This window comes from Hyperolius riggenbachi, chromosome 5 (assembly GCF_040937935.1).
Source record: "Hyperolius riggenbachi isolate aHypRig1 chromosome 5, aHypRig1.pri, whole genome shotgun sequence".
NCBI classification, from domain to species: domain Eukaryota; kingdom Metazoa; phylum Chordata; class Amphibia; order Anura; family Hyperoliidae; genus Hyperolius; species Hyperolius riggenbachi.
Window position 1 is genome coordinate 5,477,706 of NC_090650.1, and position 24,506 is coordinate 5,502,211.

At 51.3% G+C, this 24,506-nt stretch overlaps 1 protein-coding gene across 1 annotated transcript in view; it reads right to left on the reverse strand.

Annotated features, from left to right (window-relative positions):
• PDK4 (pyruvate dehydrogenase kinase 4) overlaps positions 1–24,506 on the reverse strand; it is a 57,018-nt gene that overhangs the window by 18,692 nt on the left and 13,820 nt on the right. Inside the window, exons 3-5 of the mRNA XM_068235050.1 lie at positions 20,311–20,452; positions 9,825–9,896; positions 8,804–8,988 (exon numbers count right to left, since the gene is read on the reverse strand). Of these exons, the coding sequence (XP_068091151.1) occupies positions 8,804–8,988; positions 9,825–9,896; positions 20,311–20,452 (399 nt within the window). The remainder of the gene's footprint in view (positions 1–8,803; positions 8,989–9,824; positions 9,897–20,310; positions 20,453–24,506) is intronic.

Genomic DNA, 24,506 nt, shown 5'->3' on the forward strand with positions numbered 1-24,506 from the left:
AGGGAGGAGACAATAGCAAGCCACACACCGCCCCCTACAGGCGAGGGAGGAGACAATAGCAAGCCACACACCGCCCCCTACAGGCGAGGGAGGAGACAATAGCAAGCCACACACCGCCCCCTACAGGCGAGGGAGGAGACAATAGCAAGCCACACACCGCCCCCTACAGGCGAGAGAGGAGACAATAGCAAGCCACACACCGCCCCCTACAGGCGAGGGAGGAGACAATAGCAAGCCACACACCGCCCCCTACAGGCGAGGGAGGAGACAATAGCAAGCCATACACGGCCCCCTACAGGCGAGGGAGGAGACAATAGCAAGCCACACACCGCCCCCTACAGGCGAGGAGACAATAGCAAGCCACACACCGCCCCCTACAGGCGAGGGAGGAGACAATAGCAAGCCACACACCGCCCCCTACAGGCGAGGGAGGAGACAATAGCAAGCCACACACCGCCCCCTACAGGCGAGGGAGGAGACAATAGCAAGCCACACACCGCCCCCTACAGGCGAGGGAGGAGACAATAGCAAGCCACACACCGCCCCCTACAGGCGAGGGAGGAGACAATAGCAAGCCACACACCGCCCCCTACAGGCGAGAGAGGAGACAATAGCAGGCCATACCGCCCCCTACAGGCGAGGGAGGAGACAATAGCAAGCCACACACCGCCCCCTACAGGCGAGGGAGGAGACAATAGCAAGCCACACACCACCCCTACAGGCGAGAAAGGAGACAATAGCAAGCCACACACCACCCCTACAGGCGAGACAGGAGACAATAGCAAGCCACACACCACCCCCTACAGGCGAGAGAGGAGACAATAGCAAGCCACACACCACCCCTACAGGCGAGGGAGGAAACAATAGCAAGCCACACACCGCCCCCTACAAGCGAGAGAGGAGACAATAGCAGGCCACACACCGCCCCTACAGGCGAGGGAGGAGACAATAGCAAGCCACACACCGCCCCCCTACAGGCGAGAGAGGAGACAATAGCAAGCCACACACCGCCCCCTACAGGCGAGGGAGGAGACAATAGCAAGCCACACACCACCCCTACAGGCGAGGGAGGAGACAATAGCAAGCCACACACCGCCCCCTACAATCGAGTGAGGAGACAATAGCAGGCCACACCGCCCCCTACAGGCGAGAGAGGTGACAATAGCAAGCCACACACCGCCCCCTACAAGCGAGAGAGGTGACGATAGCAGGCCACACCGCCCCCTACAGGCGAGGGAGGAGACAATAGCAAGCCACACACCGTCCCTACAGGCGAGGGAGGAGACAATAGCAAGCCACACACCACCCCCTACAGGCGAGGGAGGAGACAATAGCAAGCCACACACCGCCCCCTACAAGCGAGAGAGGAGACAATAGCAGGCCACACACCGCCCCCTACAGGCGAGTGAGGAGACAATAGCAGGCCACACACCGCCCCCTACAGGCGAGGGAGGAGACAATAGCAAGCCATACACGGCCCCCTACAGGCGAGGGAGGAGACAATAGCAAGCCACACACCGCCCCCTACAAGCGAGAGAGGAGACAATAGCAGGCCACACACCGCCCCCTACAGGCAAGAGAGGTGACAATAGCAGGCCACACACCACCCCCTACAGGCGAGGGAGGAGACAATAGCAAGCCACACACCGCCCCCTACAGGCGAGGGAGGAGACAATAGCAAGCCACACACCGCCCCCTACAATCGAGTGAGGAGACAATAGCAGGCCACACCGCCCCCTACAGGCGAGAGAGGTGACAATAGCAAGCCACACACCGCCCCCTACAAGCGAGAGAGGTGACGATAGCAGGCCACACCGCCCCCTACAGGCGAGGGAGGAGACAATAGCAAGCCACACACCGTCCCTACAGGCGAGGGAGGAGACAATAGCAAGCCACACACCACCCCCTACAGGCGAGGGAGGAGACAATAGCAAGCCACACACCGCCCCCTACAAGCGAGAGAGGAGACAATAGCAGGCCACACACCGCCCCCTACAGGCGAGTGAGGAGACAATAGCAGGCCACACACCGCCCCCTACAGGCGAGGGAGGAGACAATAGCAAGCCATACACGGCCCCCTACAGGCGAGGGAGGAGACAATAGCAAGCCACACACCGCCCCCTACAAGCGAGAGAGGAGACAATAGCAGGCCACACACCGCCCCCTACAGGCAAGAGAGGTGACAATAGCAGGCCACACACCACCCCCTACAGGCGAGGGAGGAGACAATAGCAAGCCACACACCGCCCCCTACAGGCGAGGGAGGAGACAATAGCAGGCCACACACCGCCCCCTACAGGCGAGTGAGGAGACAATAGCAAGCCACACACCGCCCCCTACAGGCGAGGGAGGAGACAATAGCAAGCCACACACCGCCCCCTACAGGCGAGGGAGGAGACAATAGCAAGCCACACACCGCCCCCTACAGGCGAGGGAGGAGACAATAGCAAGCCACACACCGCCCCCTACAGGCGAGAGAGGAGACAATAGCAAGCCACACACCGCCCCCTACAGGCGAGGGAGGAGACAATAGCAAGCCACACACCGCCCCCTACAGGCGAGGGAGGAGACAATAGCAAGCCATACACGGCCCCCTACAGGCGAGGGAGGAGACAATAGCAAGCCACACACCGCCCCCTACAGGCGAGGAGACAATAGCAAGCCACACACCGCCCCCTACAGGCGAGGGAGGAGACAATAGCAAGCCACACACCGCCCCCTACAGGCGAGGGAGGAGACAATAGCAAGCCACACACCGCCCCCTACAGGCGAGGGAGGAGACAATAGCAAGCCACACACCGCCCCCTACAGGCGAGGGAGGAGACAATAGCAAGCCACACACCGCCCCCTACAGGCGAGGGAGGAGACAATAGCAAGCCACACACCGCCCCCTACAGGCGAGAGAGGAGACAATAGCAGGCCATACCGCCCCCTACAGGCGAGGGAGGAGACAATAGCAAGCCACACACCGCCCCCTACAGGCGAGGGAGGAGACAATAGCAAGCCACACACCACCCCTACAGGCGAGAAAGGAGACAATAGCAAGCCACACACCACCCCTACAGGCGAGAGAGGAGACAATAGCAAGCCACACACCACCCCCTACAGGCGAGAGAGGAGACAATAGCAAGCCACACACCACCCCTACAGGCGAGGGAGGAAACAATAGCAAGCCACACACCGCCCCCTACAAGCGAGAGAGGAGACAATAGCAGGCCACACACCGCCCCTACAGGCGAGGGAGGAGACAATAGCAAGCCACACACCGCCCCCCTACAGGCGAGAGAGGAGACAATAGCAAGCCACACACCGCCCCCTACAGGCGAGGGAGGAGACAATAGCAAGCCACACACCACCCCTACAGGCGAGGGAGGAGACAATAGCAAGCCACACACCGCCCCCTACAAGCGAGAGAGGTGACGATAGCAGGCCACACCGCCCCCTACAGGCGAGGGAGGAGACAATAGCAAGCCACACACCGTCCCTACAGGCGAGGGAGCAGACAATAGCAAGCCACACACCACCCCCTACAGGCGAGGGAGGAGACAATAGCAAGCCACACACCGCCCCCTACAAGCGAGAGAGGAGACAATAGCAGGCCACACACCGCCCCCTACAGGCGAGTGAGGAGACAATAGCAGGCCACACACCGCCCCCTACAGGCGAGGGAGGAGACAATAGCAAGCCACACACCGCCCCCTACAGGCGAGAGAGAAGACAATAGCAGGCCACACACCGCCCCCTACAGGCGAGTGAGGAGACAATAGCAGGCCACACACCGCCCCCTACAGGCGAGGGAGGAGACAATAGCAAGCCACACACCGCCCCCCTACAGGCGAGAGAGGAGACAATAGCAAGCCACACACCGCCCCCTACAGGCGAGGGAGGAGACAATAGCAAGCCACACACCGCCCCCTACAGGCGAGGGAGGAGACAATAGCAAGCTACACACCACCCCTACAGGCGAGGGAGGAGACAATAGCAGGCCACACACCGCCCCCTACAGGCGAGTGAGGAGACAATAGCAGGCCACACACCGCCCCCTACAGGCGAGGGAGGAGACAATAGCAGGCCACACACCGCCCCCTACAGGCGAGGGAGGAGACAATAGCAAGCCGCACACCGCCCCCTACAGGCGAGGGAGGAGACAATAGCAGGCCACACACCACCCCCTACAGGCGAGAGAGGAGACAATAGCAGGCCACACACCGCCCCCTACAGGCGAGAGAGGAGACAATAGCAAGCCACACACCGCCCCCTACAGGCGAGGGAGGAGACAATAGCAAGCCACACACCGCCCCCTACAGGCGAGGGAGGAGACAATAGCAGGCCACACACCGCCCCCTACAGGCGAGGGAGGAGACAATAGCAAGCCATACACGGCCCCCTACAGGCGAGAGAGGTGTCGATAGCAAGCCACACACCGCCCCCTACAGGCGAGGGAGGAGACAATAGCAGGCCACACCCTGCCCCCTACAGGCGAGTGAGGAGACAATAGCAGGCCACACCCCGCCCCCTACAGGCGAGGAGACAATAGCAAGCCACACCGCCCGCTACAGGCGAGAGAGGAGACAATAGCAAGCCACACACCACCCCTACAGGCGAGGGAGGAGACAATAGCAAGCCACACACCGCCCCCTACAAGCGAGAGAGGTGACGATAGCAGGCCATACCGCCCCCTACAGGTGAGTGAGGAGACAATAGCAGGCCATACCGCCCCCTACAGGCGAGAGAGGAGACAATAGCAAGCCACACACCGTCCCTACAGGCGAGGGAGGAGACAATAGCAGGCCACACACCGCCCCTACAGGCGAGAGAGGAGACAATAGCAAGCCACACACCGCCCCCTACAAGCGAGAGAGGTGACGATAGCAGGCCATACCGCCCCCTACAGGCGAGGGAGGAGACAATAGCAGGCCACACACCGCCCCTACAGGCGAGGGAGGAGACAATAGCAAGCCACACACCGCCCACTACAGGCGAGGGAGGAGACAATAGCAAGCCACACACCGCCCCCTACAGGTGAGGGAGGAGACAATAGCAGGCCACACACCGCCCCCTACAGGCGAGAGAGGAGACAATAGCAAGCCACACACCGCCCCCTACAGGCGAGCGAGGAGACAATAGCAAGCCACACACCGCCCCCTACAGGCGAGGGAGGAGACAATAGTAAGCCATACACGGCCCCCTACAGGCGAGAGAGGTGACGATAGCAAGCCACACACCGCCCCCTACAGGCGAGGGAGGAGACAATAGCAAGCCACACACCACCCCTACAGGCGAGGGAGGAGACAATAGCAAGCCGCACACCGCCCCCTACAGGCGAGGGAGGAGACAATAGCAGGCCACACCCTGCCCCCTACAGGTGAGTGAGGAGACAATAGCAAGCCACACCCCACCCCTACAGGCGAGGGAGGAGACAATAGCAAGCCACACACCGCCCCCTACAGGCGAGGGAGGAGACAATAGCAAGCCACACACCGCCCCCTACAGGCGAGGGAGGAGACAATAGCAAGCCACACACCGCCCCCTACAGGCGAGGGAGGAGACAATAGCAAGCCACACACCGCCCCCTACAGGCGAGAGAGGAGACAATAGCAAGCCACACACCGCCCCTACAGGCGAGGGAGGAGACAATAGCAAGCCACACACCGCCCCCTACAGGCGAGGGAGGAGACAATAGCAAGCCACACACCGCCCCCTACAGGCGAGAGAGGTGATGATAGCAGGCCACACCGCCCCCTACAGGCGAGTGAGGAGACAATAGCAAGCCACACACCGCCCCCTACAAGCGAGAGAGGTGACGATAGCAGGCCACACCGCCCCCTACAGGCGAGGGAGGAGACAATAGCAAGCCACACACCGCCCCCTACAGGCGAGGGAGGAGACAATAGCAGGCCACACCGCCCCCTACAGGTGAGTGAGGAGACAATAGCAGGCCACACACCGCCCCCTACAAGCGAGAGAGGTGACGATAGCAGGCCACACCGCCCCCTACAGGTGAGTGAGGAGACAATAGCAAGCTACACCCCGCCCCCTACAAGCGAGAGATGTGACGATAGCAGGCCACACCGCCCCCTACAGGTGAGTGAGGAGACAATAGCAAGCCACACACCGCCCCCTACAGGCGAGGGAGGAGACAATAGCAAGCCACACACCGCCCCCTACAGGCGAGGGAGGAGACAATAGCAAGCTACACCCCGCCCCCTACAAGCGAGAGATGTGACGATAGCAGGCCACACACCGCCCCCTACAGGTGAGTGAGGAGACAATAGCAAGCCACACACCGCCCCCTACAGGCGAGGGAGGAGACAATAGCAAGCCACACACCGCCCCCTACAGGCGAGGGAGGAGACAATAGCAAGCTACACCCCGCCCCCTACAAGCGAGAGATGTGACGATAGCAGGCCACACCGCCCCCTACAGGTGAGTGAGGAGACAATAGCAAGCCACACACCGCCCCCTACAAGCGAGAGAGGCGACGATAGCAAGCCACACACCGCCCCCTACAGGCGAGGGAGGAGACAATAGCAAGCTACACCCCGCCCCCTACAAGCGAGAGAGGCGACGATAGCAGGCCACACCGCCCCTAGCAGGCTATAGCAGCGCGAGTTAAAAAAAATAAATAAAAAAATCAGCATGTACACGCCATGCGCAGCAGCCTTGCGTTGCATGCGCTGCTTTCAGGTACTGGCTGCTCCTTTAATCCGCCGTGAGATGAGGGATTGTGACACTAGTGAAGTATTGCGGTTGCGATCCTTCACATCTCGCGGCAGATTACAGCAGCGCCGGGTACCTGAAAGCAGCGCGTATAACATAGGAGCGAACACTACGCAGCACTACCGCACATAGCGTGCACATGCCGATTCTTCCACGCTGCTGAATGTAACTCGTACTGCTAGAGCAGCTTAATGTATCGACCCCATGGCAGGCAGGCAGGGCACTGCTGCACCAGCCATCTCTAGCACTGCTCTGTGTATTTCTATAGCTGGGCTCCTGTGAGGCAGGCAGGGCAGTGCTGCACTAGCCATCACCATAGCTCCCAACTGTCCCTTTTTCGGAGGGACAGTCCCTTTTGGGGAGCCCTGTCCCTCTTTCCTCCTCATTTGTCCCTCTTTCAGGACTTTGCCCCTCTTTCTATGTAAATATATGTATTTCTCTACCAAAAATGTGTTTGATTGACTCTAAACTTTATTCCCATCCTTTACATTGATATGTTACTAATTTTAAAATGTCAATATGAAGGAAAATGAATCAGGATAGAAAGGACCAGTGTGGTTTGAATTATAAAACAACATATGTTTTTTATGAAATCTTTATGGTATGCGTGACTAGAGGCGTGGTGAGGGTGTGGCCAGGGTGTGGCAGGGGCGTGGCTTAAGGGTCCCTTTTTCTCATCTCAGAAAGTTGGGAGGTATGCCATCCCTAGCACTGCTGTGTGTTTTTCTATAGCTGGGCTCCTGTGGACTTGTAAGACAAATCATTACACTAAGCAGCAGAAACACTGACCTATTCCTAGAAGCAGCAGCAAAGGACGGCAATGCTTGTTTTTCCAGACTAGGGAGGCGACTTTTGCACTTTGATCAGTTTTGGAAAAAAAATCTAACCAGACAAGATTACTCTGCTGAACTTTGCTGCCAGCCGCACCGTGCAAAATGCCCCAGCAAGCAAGGAAATACTCAGAATAATTATGACGGGACTTTTTGTACCTACTTTTTGGTACTTTTTCAGTTGCAGATTGCTGGAGAATTAAGCTGAAGATGAATTATGATCTGTAGGAGTGAAGGGCTCATATGCAATTCACCTTTTCTCTGGTGGTTTCTCCTGGGTGATATTTTTACACCTTCTTAATAAAATGCCCTTTAGGCCACCAACAAGCAGAAAAGTACTCAGAATAAATTGACGGGACTTTTTCAGCTACTTTTTTGGTACTTTTTCACAGAGTGCTAAAAAGTATTTTAGACGCCAGAGAAAACATGAATTGCATATGGGCCGAGGTGAGCTGAATAAGGCCTCGTGTTTCTTTGCTGCACTGACATCGGCTGCTTTCTACCACAGACGTGGCTGAAACACCACCACATGGCTGCACTTCCTGTGCCTGGATAGCGGCGGGAGGAAGTTCCTGCAACTCCCTCATTATTCGGGATGGTCAGTGAGTTGCAAATAATTCCGACTACTACTACAGGAATCGGGATTCAGCGGAGTCTGCTGGGTGGAAATCTGCTACTGCAATTTATTGCTCTACATCCAAGATGCATATATTTGCATTAATTAACATAGGATTTGCATCAACTCAAAACACAAATCCACTATCTCTATTGTGGGACATCAGCAGCTGCACAAGACAACCAGACTAAATAAAAGTTTAAAGCAGGCCTGAATTGAGAGGGATATGGAGGCTGCCATATTTATTTCCTGTTAACAATACCAGTTCCCTGGAAGCCCTGCTGTCTGAATCACACACCAGAAACAAGCATGCAGAAAATCTTGTCACACTTCAGTCACCTGATCTGTTGCATGCTTGTTCAGGGGCTATGGCTAAAAGGATTAGAGAGAGAACCAGCAGGACAGCCAGGCAATCTGCATTGTTTAACAGGAAATATATATGGCAGCCTTCATATCACTCTCACTTCAGGTCCCCTTTAAGGTCTATGTAAGACATCAGACAGATCAACTGATCAATGTATTGCTCCAGTTAGCACGGAAGGTCTGTGGCTTGGCAAACGGGGGCATGAATCACACCGCTGTCACTAGGACAACACGTGCTCAGCGCTGGGAATGGGGGTCAGCCCCGGTCACTTACTGTGCTGGTTAATCAGCATTCGGATGGAGATCCGGCTCATGTAGAAGCGATCCAAGAAGTACTGGACATTCTGGTTGGTCACGGGGTCCACGCCAAACGCTTCTTTATACTCAATCACCCCCTGCGCCATGGTGGGAACCACGTTGTTGTGCCGGTTCCGAATGTTCACCAGAGTCTCTGTAAAGCTGAACGTCAAACAACCATCGTTAGTGCAGATTCAGCGCAGAAAATACCGACAAAACGTTTATTATGAAAGAGGCGACTGATGTATGCCATAATTTTGAACATCCAACAACCACCGTTACAGCAAACTCAGCGCAGAAAATACTCACAAATGTTTTATATGATAGAGGCGACCGATTTATGCCATAACTCTAACCATCTAACAACCAATGTTACTGCAAATTCAGCACAGAGAAGACCGATAAACGTTTCATATGAAAGAAACGACCAATTTATGACATAACTTTGAACAATTAACACCCGCCAGAACTACAAGGCCAAATAAAAGACTACATAATCTAAAAAACAACTGGCCAGCGTTTTGCATTTTGAAAAACGCTCTCCCAATCAATTTTGAAAAATCGTGGCAATTTTGCTGCGATTCTCAGTCAAGCGAATGAGAGAGTAAAATCGCTGCAGGCGGGTCTCGGGCCGTAGAAAATCGAGGCCATTGCTCCATGCCAGCTCCGCAGCATTATTCCCTCCCATCGCCCTCCGGTAAATCCGCCCCCAGCAAGGCCGGTGATTGTTTTGTCGGGAAGGTGAACTTGGCTTTGAAGTAAACAGCCATAATTGACATTTGAATAATAAGGGCTGCGTTCACCTTGGCAGGAAGGTCTAAACTGAAACAAATCTCTGCGGTGTTGTGTCAACAATCCCCGCGTTCTCTGTGAACGGATAGAATCCTTGGGCCATTGTTGTGACAAAGTGTGGTGACATTTCCTCGTCTGCCTCCGGCGGGGACAACAATGATAATTACACATCAGTTTACCTTAAACTTTCACAACACGACACTTACTCAGAGAGCACCCTCTGGTCCTCCGGGTTCTTCTCCACAAAGTCTATCAGCTCCATCAGGCTCTGCACGTACCTGGAGGAGAGGAGACGCAATTCAATGCCGAGGAAGAGAGATCTACAGCAAGCTATACATGGAAAATGTGGGGCCACCAGCCATACAAACTGCGGCCATAAATAACCGTCTCTAGTGTTTATAGGCGCAATGCAGTTGGGGGAGTAGATACTCATTTAGGGATCGGTGGTTGGTTATTGTTAGGTTCAGGTGTGTTTGTACAGGGGGGGGGGGGATGTTGTCAGTTAGGGATCGGTGGTTGGGGGGTTGGTTATTGTTAGGTGTGTGTGTGTGTCAGTTAGGGATCAGTGGTTAGGGGGGGGGGTTGGTTAGCGTGTGTGTAGGGGGGGAAGGGGGTTGGTTAGGGATCAGTGGATGGGGGGGTTGGTTAGTGTTAGGTGCGGGGGGGGAAGGGGTGTGTGTAAAGGGGGGGGGGGGGGGTGGAGGGAGGGCTCTGTGTGGAAATAAAATTTGCTGATACTTTTTACTAATCGCTGTTACCCCTGCCTAGTGGTGAAGTAGAATTTTGGTAATCGTGTTGGTAATTTTAGCCATACTATACTATTCCCGCTGCCCAAATTTCCGCTGCACCCGTTTTGGATGTACGCGGGAGGTGTGGCTTGGTCAGACCAATCACTTTGCTACCAGCAGGCCCATGTGATTAAACAGGTGTTTCAGGGAATGGGAGCAGGAGTGAGCAGGCAGATGCAGAGGAGAGGAGCGTCTATGAATTAATACAGCAGGCATTTCACCATTTTTTTTTCTACTTTTCAAAAAACAAAAACTTTTTTTATTTTTATAAAAAAACTTTTGAATGTGAAATTAATATAAAATATATTTATATGAAGAAGAAATCTGTGCCAGACACTGGGCCATGTAAGGTCACATTACTCCTGAATGACACAAGTTGTAACATATGGTAATATTACGTCAGCGGCAGCAGTTGTGGCACTGGGTGGAACATTTCTCCTCTCACCCCCCCTTGGCACGGCACCCGCTGCGTCCTCCTCTGCAGGTGGCAGAGTTTCCCTGGATCTGACCCAGTTCAGCTGAAACCCTTCAGATAAGGAAGTGAATGGGAACAGAGTGTTCTGCCACCCTCGTGCCAAGTCAGATACACAAACCGGCTCCAGTGTTCAGAGGCCGTGCGATTATCAGAGGTTACTCAGTCCGTCACGCAAGGAGTTCACTCCAGAAAGGGAGGGCAGAGCTCCGGAGGTGCCAGGCCAGCCTGGTAACCTATAAGGCTGGGCATATACGCTATAAGACAACTGCTAAAGCACACCTAAAGTGAGAGGGATAAGGAGGATGCTTTTACAGTGACTCGGTTCAGGCCGGAGGTTCAGGTCCATTGCCACCAGGACCTCAAGGCACAGGAACGTCTTCTTCCCCTCTGCTGTCAACTCTCTGAACTCTCTTCACACACTCCCCACACCCGCTGATAGTTACCCTCACAAGCAAGTTTTGACAGAACTTGACTGTATTGATGCAGCTTACGCAATCTGGAGAAAACCTGGGGTAACATTGCGAAATCGTTCCTGTTGGATCTATTGCAGCGTAGGGCTAAATGTTGTATTGGAGTGGCGTAATTGTATTTGTATTGTGTTCTGTATTGTATATATATTTTGTGTACTGTGGTTTTTCAGCCCTGTATGCCAAGCTTAATTCCGGGTGTCACGGACGATTGCGGGGACGCAGGCGCGTCCTGGAACCGCTCGTGAAGAAAAGCGATCGCACTCGATTCTCTGCGTCGATTGCGCTTCAAATCGATAGAATCTGGATTGAGTGTGTAGGAGGTCTGCAGTCCTTTCTTAGCAGAGGAATAGCATCACCTTAACTGCAGGATGGCTCTTTTGATATGCTAATGAGCCTGGGCCCAGAGAGTCCCTGGCTTCAAGCTGTGCTGATGGCCCATCCATCAGGTATAAGGTGACAAGCAGCTGGCAGGAAGACTGGCCCTGTGACTGCTGATCAAGCCAGAGGTGTAAACTCAAAGTTGTCTAAGCAGATTTCACATTCAGATGTTAATTGAAGGAGCCAACAGGGCCTTTTCATAGACAAGAAGCAGACACAGCTGGACTCCAGTCAGGCTGACTCCGGCCTTAGCAGGAAGAAATGAATGTACAATATAATCTTTTGCCCATTTACAGAATACAATAAATAGGGTGGTTATGAGAGCGGTATCATTGGATCCGTAGGGTCATGCTGGATCTCTTGATACCAGTCGAGAGGGGCCCGGGGCCCCTACCACCCAGGTATGAATCTACTCAGGACCCTGATCTGATGCACTAGCCATGTCAGGTGTCATATTAATCTGTATTTTCCTCCAAGTATGAAGCTGTTACCCCCCTAAATGTAACGTGTATGGTTCAGGAGTTACAGCAATTCATAAGTTTAGCTCTAAAATCTCTCAGAGGGAATGAACTGTCATTTGCTGGTAGCTCAGAGGGGGCTGGCATTGCCACACCCCCAAACCAGCTTCATCAAAAGCACAGAGCCAGCAGGCGGGCTGGGTCCTCCACACTGAACCATCTTGCACTCATCAGATGCCAGCTTGAGGATATGCTGGCATCCACCTGGTCTGAACTCTGAACTCTGGACTTTGAAACCAAGGACTTTATGATTCTTCCCACAATAAGGACATCTTTCCAGGAACTAAGTATTTTTCTCCCTTCTTTTATTTTTCATACTGGCTATTACTGTTTTCATAATTGTTGATTTTCATAATTGTCTGTATATATTAATTATTTATATTGCGTGAATAAACGACTTTCTCCAAGTCATTCACTTTCCGCTACCCTGCTTATCAGCACACACAGAAATGATCCCGGGTCTCTGAAGATACGCTACTGTTTGTTTGTTGTTGGCTAGACAGAATATCGTGTGTTTAACCGTTTTATTCGCAGGATTAGTCAGTCAGTTAGTGAGTTCCTCTGTCTCAGGAAACAGAGGTGGTGGCAGATCCCATGAACCAGTAGGTGACGTTGTAATTACCCGTGTCTCACAGGCTCCCTTCTGAGTTGTCTGCGGCTAATTCTTAACGGTTCCTGCGCATTGACTGCGACCAGAGTTCGCACGATCTGTGCGCTGGCACCGTTTAGAAGGCTAAGTGCGGTCAGCCACGAGGGCTCCTGTGACACCGGGTACCACCCAGTCGTTCTTGGCGAAATAAACATGATTCTGATTTATTTACTGTTAAACAATACCAGTTACCTGGCAGTCCTGCTAATCCTCTGCCTCTAATACTTTCAGCCATAGCCCCTGAACAAGCATGCAGCAGATCAGGTGTTTCTGACATTATTATCAAATCAGACAAGATTAGCTGCATGCTTGTTTCTGGCATTATTCAGACACTACTGCAGCCAGAGAGATCAACAGGACTGCCAGGCAACTGGTATTGTGTAAAAGGAAATTAATATGGCAGCCTCCATATATTTCTCATTTCAGTTGTCCTATAAACAATACCAGTTGCCTGGCTATTTTTTTCTGGTCTTTGGCTGCAGTAGTATCTGACACACACCTGAAACAAGCATGCCGTTAATCCAGCCTCACTTCAGAGCACCTGATCTGTTGCATGCTTGTTCAGGGGCTATGGATAAAAGTATTAGAGGCAGAGGATCAGCAGGACAGCCAGGCAACTGGTATTGCTGAAAAGGAAATAAATATGGCAGCCTCAATATCCCTCTCACTTCAGGTGTGCTTTAAAGAGAATGTGTATTGTTAAAATCGCACAAAAGTAAACATACCAGTGCGTTAGGGGACATCTCCTATTACCCTCTGACACAATTTCGCCGCTCCTCGCCGCATTAAAAGTGGTTAAAAACAGTTTTCAAAAGTTTGTTTATAAACAAACAAAATGGCCACCAAAACAGGAAGTAGGTTGATGTACAGCATGTCCACACATAGAAAATACATCCATACACAAGCAGGCTGTATACAGCATTCCTTTTGAATCTCAAGAGAACATTTGTGTGTTTCTTTCCCCTGCAGTTCTCATGCACTGAAGTGTCAGGCTGCTTGTTTCTTCCTGCAAACAGCTTTGCCCTTGTCTGTAATTCTTCAGTATGTAAAAGCCCAGCCAGCTCAGAGGACGATTTATCCAGCTTGTAAAAGATAAGAGAGAAGAGAGAAGCTGCTCTAATCCTAAATAACACACAGGCAGTGTGCATAGAGGGGCCTGGAAGGGGGAGTTCATAGCAGAACCACAACACTGAAGAACTTGGCAGCCTTCCAGACACAGGCTGACAAGTCTGACAGGGAAAAGATACATTGATTTATTACAGAGATGGTGATAGTAGAACGTGCTGCAGTAAGCCAGAACACATTAGAATAGATTTTGGAACTTGTAGGATGATAAAAAACAGGATGCAATTTTTGTTACGGAGTCTCTTTAAGATCCACAACTACATGCAGCGTGTTTGCAATTTTATAACAATCACAATGCCGCTGTGGGAACCCCCTTATAGGAGAATGTTATCCAAGCCCTTTTCAAAGAACTAGGCTTAATAGGGGCCCCTGCAAAAATGATAGCATGGGGTCCCTTTGCTCCCTAAACCCCATGCGGGTCACGTGATCGAGAACCGGCGAATGGCAGCAGGAAGTGTTCGGCTGGAAGCAGGAAACCATTACACACGTTCCTGCACACGGATTTGTGAGCCAACAGGGAGGTTTATTTGCTAATTGGCTGCACTTGTGGTTGGGGAGAGGGAGGAGGAAGGCCCCCCTGTGGTGGCGGGGGTTGCAGGGGTGATTGCTACACTCCATGCTCTTGCTGTGCAGCAGCCCTAACATGTAATGAGTAACCAGCAGGTCAGAAGGTCTGGAGCTGGGAGCATCTGTGTGACGGGACTCTGCAGGTCAAACATTAAATCTATCCCTATTAGCAGATTATACTCAGAGGTGTTGTGTAAGAAGCAGCCATCCGCATTACAGGAGAGCTTCTGGGGCGGATCAGGTCATCCAATAAGAGATCCCCGCGGGAGGAAACGCCCCCCCCACTGCTCAGTGACCAGGAATCACCCCCACCCCCCACTGCTCAGTGACCAGGAATCACCCCCACCCCCCACTGCTCAGTGACCAGGAATCGCCCCCACTGCTCAGTGACCAGGAATCGCCCCCACTGCTCAGTGACCAGGAATCACCCCCACCCCCACTGCTCAGTGACCAGGAATCGCCCCCACCCCCACTGCTCAGTGACCAGGAATCGCCCCCACCCCCACTGCTCAGTGACCAGGAATCGCCCCCACCCCCACTGCTCAGTGACCAGGAATCGCCCCCACCCCCACTGCTCAGTGACCAGGAATCGCCCCCACCCCCACTGCTCAGTGACCAGGAATCGCCCCCACCCCCACTGCTCAGTGACCAGGAATCACCCCCACCCCCCACTGCTCAGTGACCAGGAATCACCCCCACCCCCCACTGCTCAGTGACCAGGAATCACCCCCACCCCCCACTGCTCAGTGACCAGGAATCACCCTCTGCCCAGCAATCCTATACATATACCTGCATGAGTCATCAGCAGGCCGGACGCCTTCCTGGGTGTGCACAGAGCGGGCGTGGCAGATAATCAATACCCCCCCCCCCCCACATTGATTACTAATCACCTTGTGTTCTGTGTGATATCTCTGAGAGGATACCCCTGTATCCGCCAATATTGATCACCTTGTCACAGCAAAAAAAATGATAGCATGGGGTCCCTTTGCTCCCTAAACCCCATGCGGGTCACGTGATCGAGAACCGGCGAATGGCAGCAGGAAGTGTTCGGCTGGAAGCAGGAAACCATTACACACGTTCCTGCACACGGATTTGTGAGCCAACAGGGAGGTTTATTTGCTAATTGGCTGCACTTGTGGTTGGGGAGAGGGAGGAGGAAGGCCCCCCTGTGGTGGCGGGGGTTGCAGGGGTGATTGCTACACTCCATGCTCTTGCTGTGCAGCAGCCCTAACATGTAATGAGTAACCAGCAGGTCAGAAGGTCTGGAGCTGGGAGCATCTGTGTGACGGGACTCTGCAGGTCAAACATTAAATCTATCCCTATTAGCAGATTATACTCAGAGGTGTTGTGTAAGAAGCAGCCATCCGCATTACAGGAGAGCTTCTGGGGCGGATCAGGTCATCCAATAAGAGATCCCCGCAGGAGGAAACGCCCCCCCCCACTGCTCAGTGACCAGGAATCACCCCCACCCCCCACTGCTCAGTGACCAGGAATCACCCCCACCCCCCACTGCTCAGTGACCAGGAATCGCCCCCACTGCTCAGTGACCAGGAATCGCCCCCACTGCTCAGTGACCAGGAATCACCCCCACCCCCACTGCTCAGTGACCAGGAATCGCCCCCACCCCCACTGCTCAGTGACCAGGAATCGCCCCCACCCCCACTGCTCAGTGACCAGGAATCGCCCCCACCCCCACTGCTCAGTGACCAGGAATCGCCCCCACCCCCACTGCTCAGTGACCAGGAATCGCCCCCACCCCCACTGCTCAGTGACCAGGAATCACCCCCACCCCCCACTGCTCAGTGACCAGGAATCACCCCCACCCCCCACTGCTCAGTGACCAGGAATCACCCCCACCCCCCACTGCTCAGTGACCAGGAATCACCCTCTGCCCAGCAATCCTATACATATACCTGCATGAGTCATCAGCAGGCCGGACGCCTTCCTGGGTGTGCACAGAGCGGGCGTGGCAGATAATCAATACCCCCCCCCCCCCCACATTGATTACTAATCACCTTGTGTTCTGTGTGATATCTCTGAGAGGATACCCCTGTATCCGCCAATATTGATCACCTTGTCACAGCACCCAGTGTGTTATGTTTGAGCTGATATCCCTGTATCCGCCATTATTGATTACTGATCACCTCCTCACAGTGCCCCGTGTGATCTCTCTGAGCTGATATCCCTGTATCCACCATTATTGATTACTGATCACCTTGTCACAGTGCCCTGTGTGATGTCTCTGAGCTGATATCCCTGTATCCACCATTATTGATTACTGATCACCTCCTCACAGTGCCCCGTGTGATCTCTCTGAGCTGATATCCCTGTATCCGCCATTGATTACTGATCACCTCGTCACAGTGCCCCGTGTGATGTCTCTGAGCTGATATCCCTGTATCCACCATTATTGATTACTGATCACCTTGTCACAGTGCCCCGTGTGATCTCTCTGAGCTGATATCCCTGTATCCGCCATTATTGATTACTGATCACCTCCTCACAGTGCCCCGTGTGATATCTCTGAGCTGATATCCCTGTATCCACCATTATTGATTACTGATCACCTCCTCACAGTGCCCCGTGTGATATCTCTGAGCTGATATCCCTGTATCCATCATTATTGATTACTGATCACCTCCTCACAGTGCCCCGTGTGATCTCTCTGAGCTGATATCCCTGTATCCACCATTATTGATTACTGATCACCTCCTCACAGTGCCGCGTGTGATATCTCTGAGCTGATATCCCTGTATCAGCCATTATTGATTACTGATCACCTCCTCACAGTGCCCCGTGTGATCTCTCTGAGCTGATATCCCTGTATCCACTATTATTGATTACTGATCACCTTATCACAGTGCCCCGTGTGATAGCTCTGAGCTGATATCCCTGTATCCGCCATTATTGATTACTGATCACCTCCTCACAGTGCCCCGTGTGATCTCTCTGAGCTGATATCCCTGTATCCACCATTATTGATTACTGATCACCTTGTCACAGTGCCCCGTGTGATCTCTCTGAGCTGATATCCCTGTATCCACCATTATTGATTACTGATCACCTCGTCACAGCACCCCGTGTGATATCTCTGAGCTGATATCCCTGTATCAGCCATTATTTATTACTGATCACCTCGTCACAGCACCCCGTGTGATCTCTCTGAGCTGATATCCCTGTATCCACCATTATTGATTACTGATCACCTCCTCACAGTGCCCCGTGTGATCTCTCTGAGCTGATATCCCTGTATCCACCATTATTGATTACTGATCACCTCCTCACAGTGCCCCGTGTGATCTCTCTGAGCTGATATCCCTGTATCAGCCATTATTGATTACTGATCACCTCGTCACAGCACCCCGTGTGATCTCTCTGAGCTGATATCCCTGTATCCACCATTATTGATTACTGATCACCTTGTCACAGTGCCCCGTGTGATCTCTCTGAGCTTATATCCCTGTATCAGCCATTATTGATTACTGATCACCTCCTCACAGTGCCCCGTGTGATCTCTCTGAGCTGATATCCCTGTATCCACCATTATTGATTACTGATTACCTCGTCACAGCACCCCGTGTGATCTCTCTGAGCTGATATCCCTGTATCCGCCATTATTGATTACTGATCACCTTGTCACAGTGCCCCGTGTGATGTCTCTGAACTGATATCCCTGTATCCACCATTATTGATTACTGATCACCTTGTCACAGTGCCCCGTGTGATGTCTCTGAGCTGATATCCCTGTATCCGCCATTATTGATTACTGATCACCTCGTCACAGTGCCCCGTGTGATATCTCTGAGCTGATATCCCTGTATCAGCCATTATTGATTACTGATCGCCTCCTCACAGTGCCCCGTGTGATATCTCTGAGCTGATATCCCTGTATCCGCCATTATTGATTACTGATCACCTTGTCACAGTGCCCCGTGTGATCTCTCTGAGCTGATATCCCTGTATCAGCCATTATTGATTACTGATCACCTCCTCACAGTGCCCCGTGTGATGTCTCTGAGCTGATATCCCTGTATCCGCCATTATTGATTACTGATCACCTCCTCACAGCACCCCGTGTGTTATGTCTGAGCTGATATCCCTGTATCCGCCATTATTGATTACTGATCACCTCCTCACAGTGCCCCGTGTGATCTCTCTGAGCTGATATCCCTGTATCCGCCATTATTGATTACTGATCACCTTGTCACAGTGCCCCGTGTGATCTCTCTGAGCTGATATCCCTGTATCAGCCATTATTGATTACTGATCACCTTGTCACAGTGCCCCGTGTGATCTCTCTGAGCTGATATCCCTGTATCCGCCATTATTGATTACTGATCACCTTGTCACAGTGCCCCGTGTGATATCTCTGAGCTGATATCCCTGTATCCACCATTATTGATTACTGATCACCTCCTCACAGTGCCCCGTGTGATCTCTCTGAGCTGATATCCCTGTATCCGCCATTATTGATTACTGATCACCTTGTCACAGTGCCCCGTGTGATCTCTCTGAGCTGATATCCCTGTATCCGCCATTATTGATTACTGATCACCTCGTCACAGTGCCCCGTGTGATCTCTCTGAGCTGATATCCCTGTATCCACCATTATTGATTACTGATCACCTCGTCACAGTGCCCCGTGTGATCTCTCTGAGCTGATATCCCTGTATCCACCATTATTGATTACTGATCACCTCCTCACAGTGCCCCGTGTGAGCTCTCTTAGCTGATATCCCTGTATCCGCCATTATTGATTACTGATCACCTCCTCACAGTGCCCCGTGTGATCTCTCTGAGCTGATATCCCTGTATCCGCCATTATTGATTACTGATCACCTCGTCACAGTGCCCCGTGTGATCTCTCTGAGCTGATATCCCTGTATCCACCATTATTGATTACTGATCACCTCGTCACAGTGCCCCGTGTGATCTCTCTGAGCTGATATCCCTGTATCCGCCATTATTGATTACTGATCACCTCGTCACAGTGCCCCGTGTGATCTCTCTGAGCTGATATCCCTGTATCCGCCATTATTGATCACTGATCACCTTGTCACAGTGCCCCGTGTGATCTCTCTGAGCTGATATCCCTGTATCCGCCATTATTGATTACTGATCACCTTGTCACAGTGCCCCGTGTGATCTCTCTGAGCTGATATCCCTGTATCCGCCATTATTGATTACTGATCACCTTGTCACAGTGCCCCGTGTGATCTCTCTGAGCTGATATCCCTGTATCAGCCATTATTGATTACTGATCACCTCCTCACAGTGCCCCGTGTGATATCTCTGAGCTGATATCCCTGTATCCACCATTATTGATTACTGATCACCTCCTCACAGTGCCCCGTGTGATATCTCTGAGCTGATATCCCTGTATCAGCCATTATTGATTACTGATCACTATCCATTATCAAACTGTGTACATATGCTAGAAAATTTTGCATCAACTCGGAATGTTTTGCATGTCATTGACCACCGCTCGTTAGTGTGACATATGCTTGCTGCAGGGGATGGGCAGAGGTAAGTACTTTGTGTAAAATGCCCACCAACCCCCCTCTGACCCCATGATCGCTCGAGGCCCCTGTGCACGCCTGTTATGGCGGCTTAGCAGCTGGTCATTGCCCAGCGCAGTAATCGAGACCTGTGATTGGCTGCTGCAGTTCCCCCACGATTGTGCGGCTGCGGATTGACTGAGGAATGCAAGCGCAGCACTCACCAGCTCTGGACCAGCTGCACTGAGGGGGTCCCCAGCAGGGGGTCCGGCAGGATGTAGATCTCTCGCATGATGTTGGCCAGCCTCACCGGCAGCTCCTGCCGCAGGAAGACGAACGAGGTTTTCTCGCATCCGTTGGCTGATCCTGTAAAAACGCAAGAAAACAGCAATATTATTATTACTTCTATAGCATCATCATCTGCTGCAGCAATCTACAGCCGATGCAGCCAATGACAGACAACAATAAATGTATACATCCAAAATATGACTCCTACTGAATGCCCAACCCAACGGCTAATCACTAAGTATCGCTAGCCTGGCAGCTAGTAGCCGTCATTTGCTAGCACAGCCTCTCAATATATTAAAAAGTGTAACTGTCGGGCATAAAATCAAAAATCAATTCTTTATTTTTATCTGGTAAACAAGTAATAAGGATGCTAATCAGGCAAGCCAAAAGTTACACATCTCTATTACTTTTCTTGTTTATAAATGATCATTCCCCAGTTTACCTGACTCTTATTTGGTGCATTGCCGCACAAAGTCCTTTTTTGCTTCTGCACATTAGTTAAGTCTGAGGAGAAATAAAGAAGCAGACAACCCAGCATGCTCTGCAACTTCCTTTGTGTGGCAACGTACCAAATAAGAGTCAGGTAAACTGGGGAAGGATCATTTATAAACAAGAAAAGTAATAGTGATGTGTAACTTTTGGATTGCCTGGTTAGCATCCTTATTACTTGTTTACCAGATAAAAATAAAGAATAGAATTTTGATTGTATGCCCGACAGTTACACTTTAAGTTATAAAGCAGCAACATATTCTGTGGCGCTATATAAAATGTCATTTACAAACACGTGGCATGTGTCCCACATATATACACACACACACGCAATACACAAACACACATGAGATATACACACACACACACACACACACACACACACACACACACACACACTAGTATATGGGATTCTTGGAAGGAACAGATAACTTCAGAGATTCTTGGACAGAAGCGGCCTTCAGAGCCACGTCTGTATCTGCCGGGCAAACTCCACCGAGATAAGACGGTGAAAGATCTCAGCCTCTCGGTAGCAGCCGGACTCTGACCTGAATGCCACACACAGCATTCCTAGAATGGATTGGCACACGATTGACGCTCCACAACTGGATACAAAAGTAACAAAGAAGAACAGCGACAGGAGTGCTAAAGGGCTGATCCATGCGGACCCATATAGAGAAAAAGTAACCAAAAGCTGATGTCCCGAGAAACCAATGAGGATTCCGCTGTGAGAAGAAGCATGGATTCCGATTGGTTCATCTAGAGAATGCCTAGCAGTGTGTCTGTACAGTGCTCGTTTCCAAATCTGTCCTCCGAGCAATCAATTAAAGTGGATGAGAATGAGGCGTGTGTACAAGGTGAATGAGAGATACTGGAAGTGTCAGTAAATAGGTCTCTCTTATCATTCCTGATGTGAGAAGAGAAAGGCTGGGCAGAGAACCCTGGAGGGGATTTTATCTTTATAACACGTCTGTAAAGCTTTGTCAGGTAAACGCGCGGCGTGATCTGCGTATTCCAGGTAACCCCCCCCCCCCGAAGGTCTCGCCGTACGCACACGGTCATGGATACACAGGGAATGGCGGCCAGAGGCCTGACCTTTGCACTACAGCGTGGAAACGCCCCCAAACTCTAATAAGGGCCACACCAGCTGGAATACCAAACCGGATGAATCTCACATCAATGTTTATTTCTTTTGTAATTCATTTTTATTGAAGAAATGTTAAACTTTAACACACACAAACACAGGCAGATCCACCATCCAGGTAAATACAGTTGTCACACAACACTAAATCCACTAGATCTAAATGACTTAGCAGAAGTAAATATAACTATCAGCTAGACCAAAACAGTGATATGAAGACCAAGAACACAATTAGCAAAACTAAATATCAGCTTCCATCATCAAAACAGCTTGTAAAAGTCAACATGGCCAATACCATAAACATCTAACAAAACAGAAGAGAAGAAGAGGAAAAAGAAATAAGGACAAAGAAAGAAAACAAAAGAAAAGAAAAAAGCACTTATCCTCCCTGTGGCTGGATAGTGTAATGGTTAAGGGCTCTGACTGACACAGGAGACCTGGGTTCGAATCTTGGCTCTGCCTGTTCAGTAAGCCAGCACCTATTCAGTAGGAGACCTTGGGCAAGACTCCCTAACACTGCTACTGCCTATAGAGCGCGTCCTAGTGGCTGCAGCTCTGGCGCTTTGAGTCCGCCAGGAGAAAAGCGCGATATAAATGTTCTGTGTTTGTTTTGTTTGTGTTATTCATCATCGCCCTCCGGTAATAGTTCCAGTCTGGATATATGCCCCTTGTCCGTTGATATTACCTCGTTAGGAAGTTATCCCCCATAACTTTCATCGTTTATATCCCAGAAGTCCCACATTTTAGTGAAACTTTCCGACCTCTCGTGAGTCTCAGCCGTGAGATATTCCATCACGCTTTAGTGGCAGTTGTGTGGGACGGTTCCTCGCCGGTTACCATCACCTGCGCATAACTCCATCCCAGAGCGAATGCTTGGCTACAGGTCAGCTAGGCATACACATCAATTCATGTGTTCAAATGACATTTAGGTTTGATTGTTGAATCGAGGGTTAAATCAAATACACTTTTGGCTGTTCGATTGATGATAAGCGATATCGAGCAATCGGAATTCTGACCATCGTGAAGGATAGAAAGTTTCGATTGGATGCTTCTGATGGACTGAAGATCGATTTACTGTTTCTGCCAGTGAGGATTAACGTCCATCTCATTTCAACATTGAGTGATCGAAAGACAATCATTTGGGCAAAATCTACAATTGCAAAATTGCAACTAGTGGGTGGGGCTTCGATTAATTACTTCTCAATTCACGTAATATTGTTTGAGGACTTTCTTTTTCCCTTTAAAAATCGCCTGTTCTGTCACTCGATCACAACTCCAATGTATAGTGACCTAAAACGGACCCACACTTTAACCAATCACACGCGAGCGGGAGGTATAAATCTACTGAGGGCTACTTCACACGAGGGGCGTTTTACCCTTTTTTCCAGCGCAGGCGATTTGCATGTTGTGTCCGCTGTGCGTTCAGCAAAGAGGTGCCTGTACTAGTTTGGGGGCGTTTTTGCTATAATGGAAGGTATAGGAAGAGCGCAAAACGCTCACAAAACTGCTTTATGCGGTGATTGCGTTCACGTTTTTAAGAATTCATTGTATTTATTATTTTCCTTGTCAAAGAGTTCACTTCCTGACTTATGTCAGGGAGAGAATGACAAAACCGCTCGGGAAAAGCGCTGTTACCAAAAACGCAGCACGCAGTGGAGCATCGGGAGGGGAAAAAAAAGCGCACAAAATTGCAAATTGTTTCCGATTACGACATTAGATGTGAACGAGGCCTAACAGCGTTGTGAGAGCGGTTAAAGCACAACTGATCCGAAAGGGATATAAAGGCGGCTATATTTATTTCCTTTTAAAAAAAATGCACATTGCCTGGCTGCCCTGCTGATCCTCTGCCTCTAATACATTAAGCCATAGCCCCTGAACAAGCATGCAGCAGATCAGGTGCTCTGACTGAAGTGTGACTGGATTAGCTGCATGCTTGTTTCAGGTGTGTGATTCAGACACTACTGCAGCCAGAGAGATCAGCAGGGCTGCCAGGCAACTGGTATTGCTTAAAAGGAAATAAATATAGCAGCCTCCATCTCCCTCTCACTTCAGGTGTCCTTTAAGGGCCCACAGTTCACTCTCCCCCAGAAAACTAGGAGTGCGAGCCGGGGTCTCCAGACAGAAGTTCATGCACAGGCAGGATGGGATTTATCTCATTTGTTTGTTTCTGGGGTCAGGACATCAGCAGAAACAGAATTCACAGCTAAACTGCAAGTTAGCAGCCGGGCAGACGGTATCTGACCTGTGATCTGTCTTATCTCAGGACAGGCCTTGCACTTGTGACCTGCAGCAGCTCACGTCAACAGACAGGGTGGCAGATAAACCACTCAGAGAAGGGGGGAGTGTATTCGCTGGCATGAGTTCATGGCTCACGTCAGCAGATAGGGCGGCGGATAAACCACTCAGAGAGGGGGAGTGTATTCGCTGGCATGAGTCTGTATAACGTCAGCCAACACACAGGAGGGGCTTTCATAGCACAAGAAAAGTCACAATGCAAAGGGG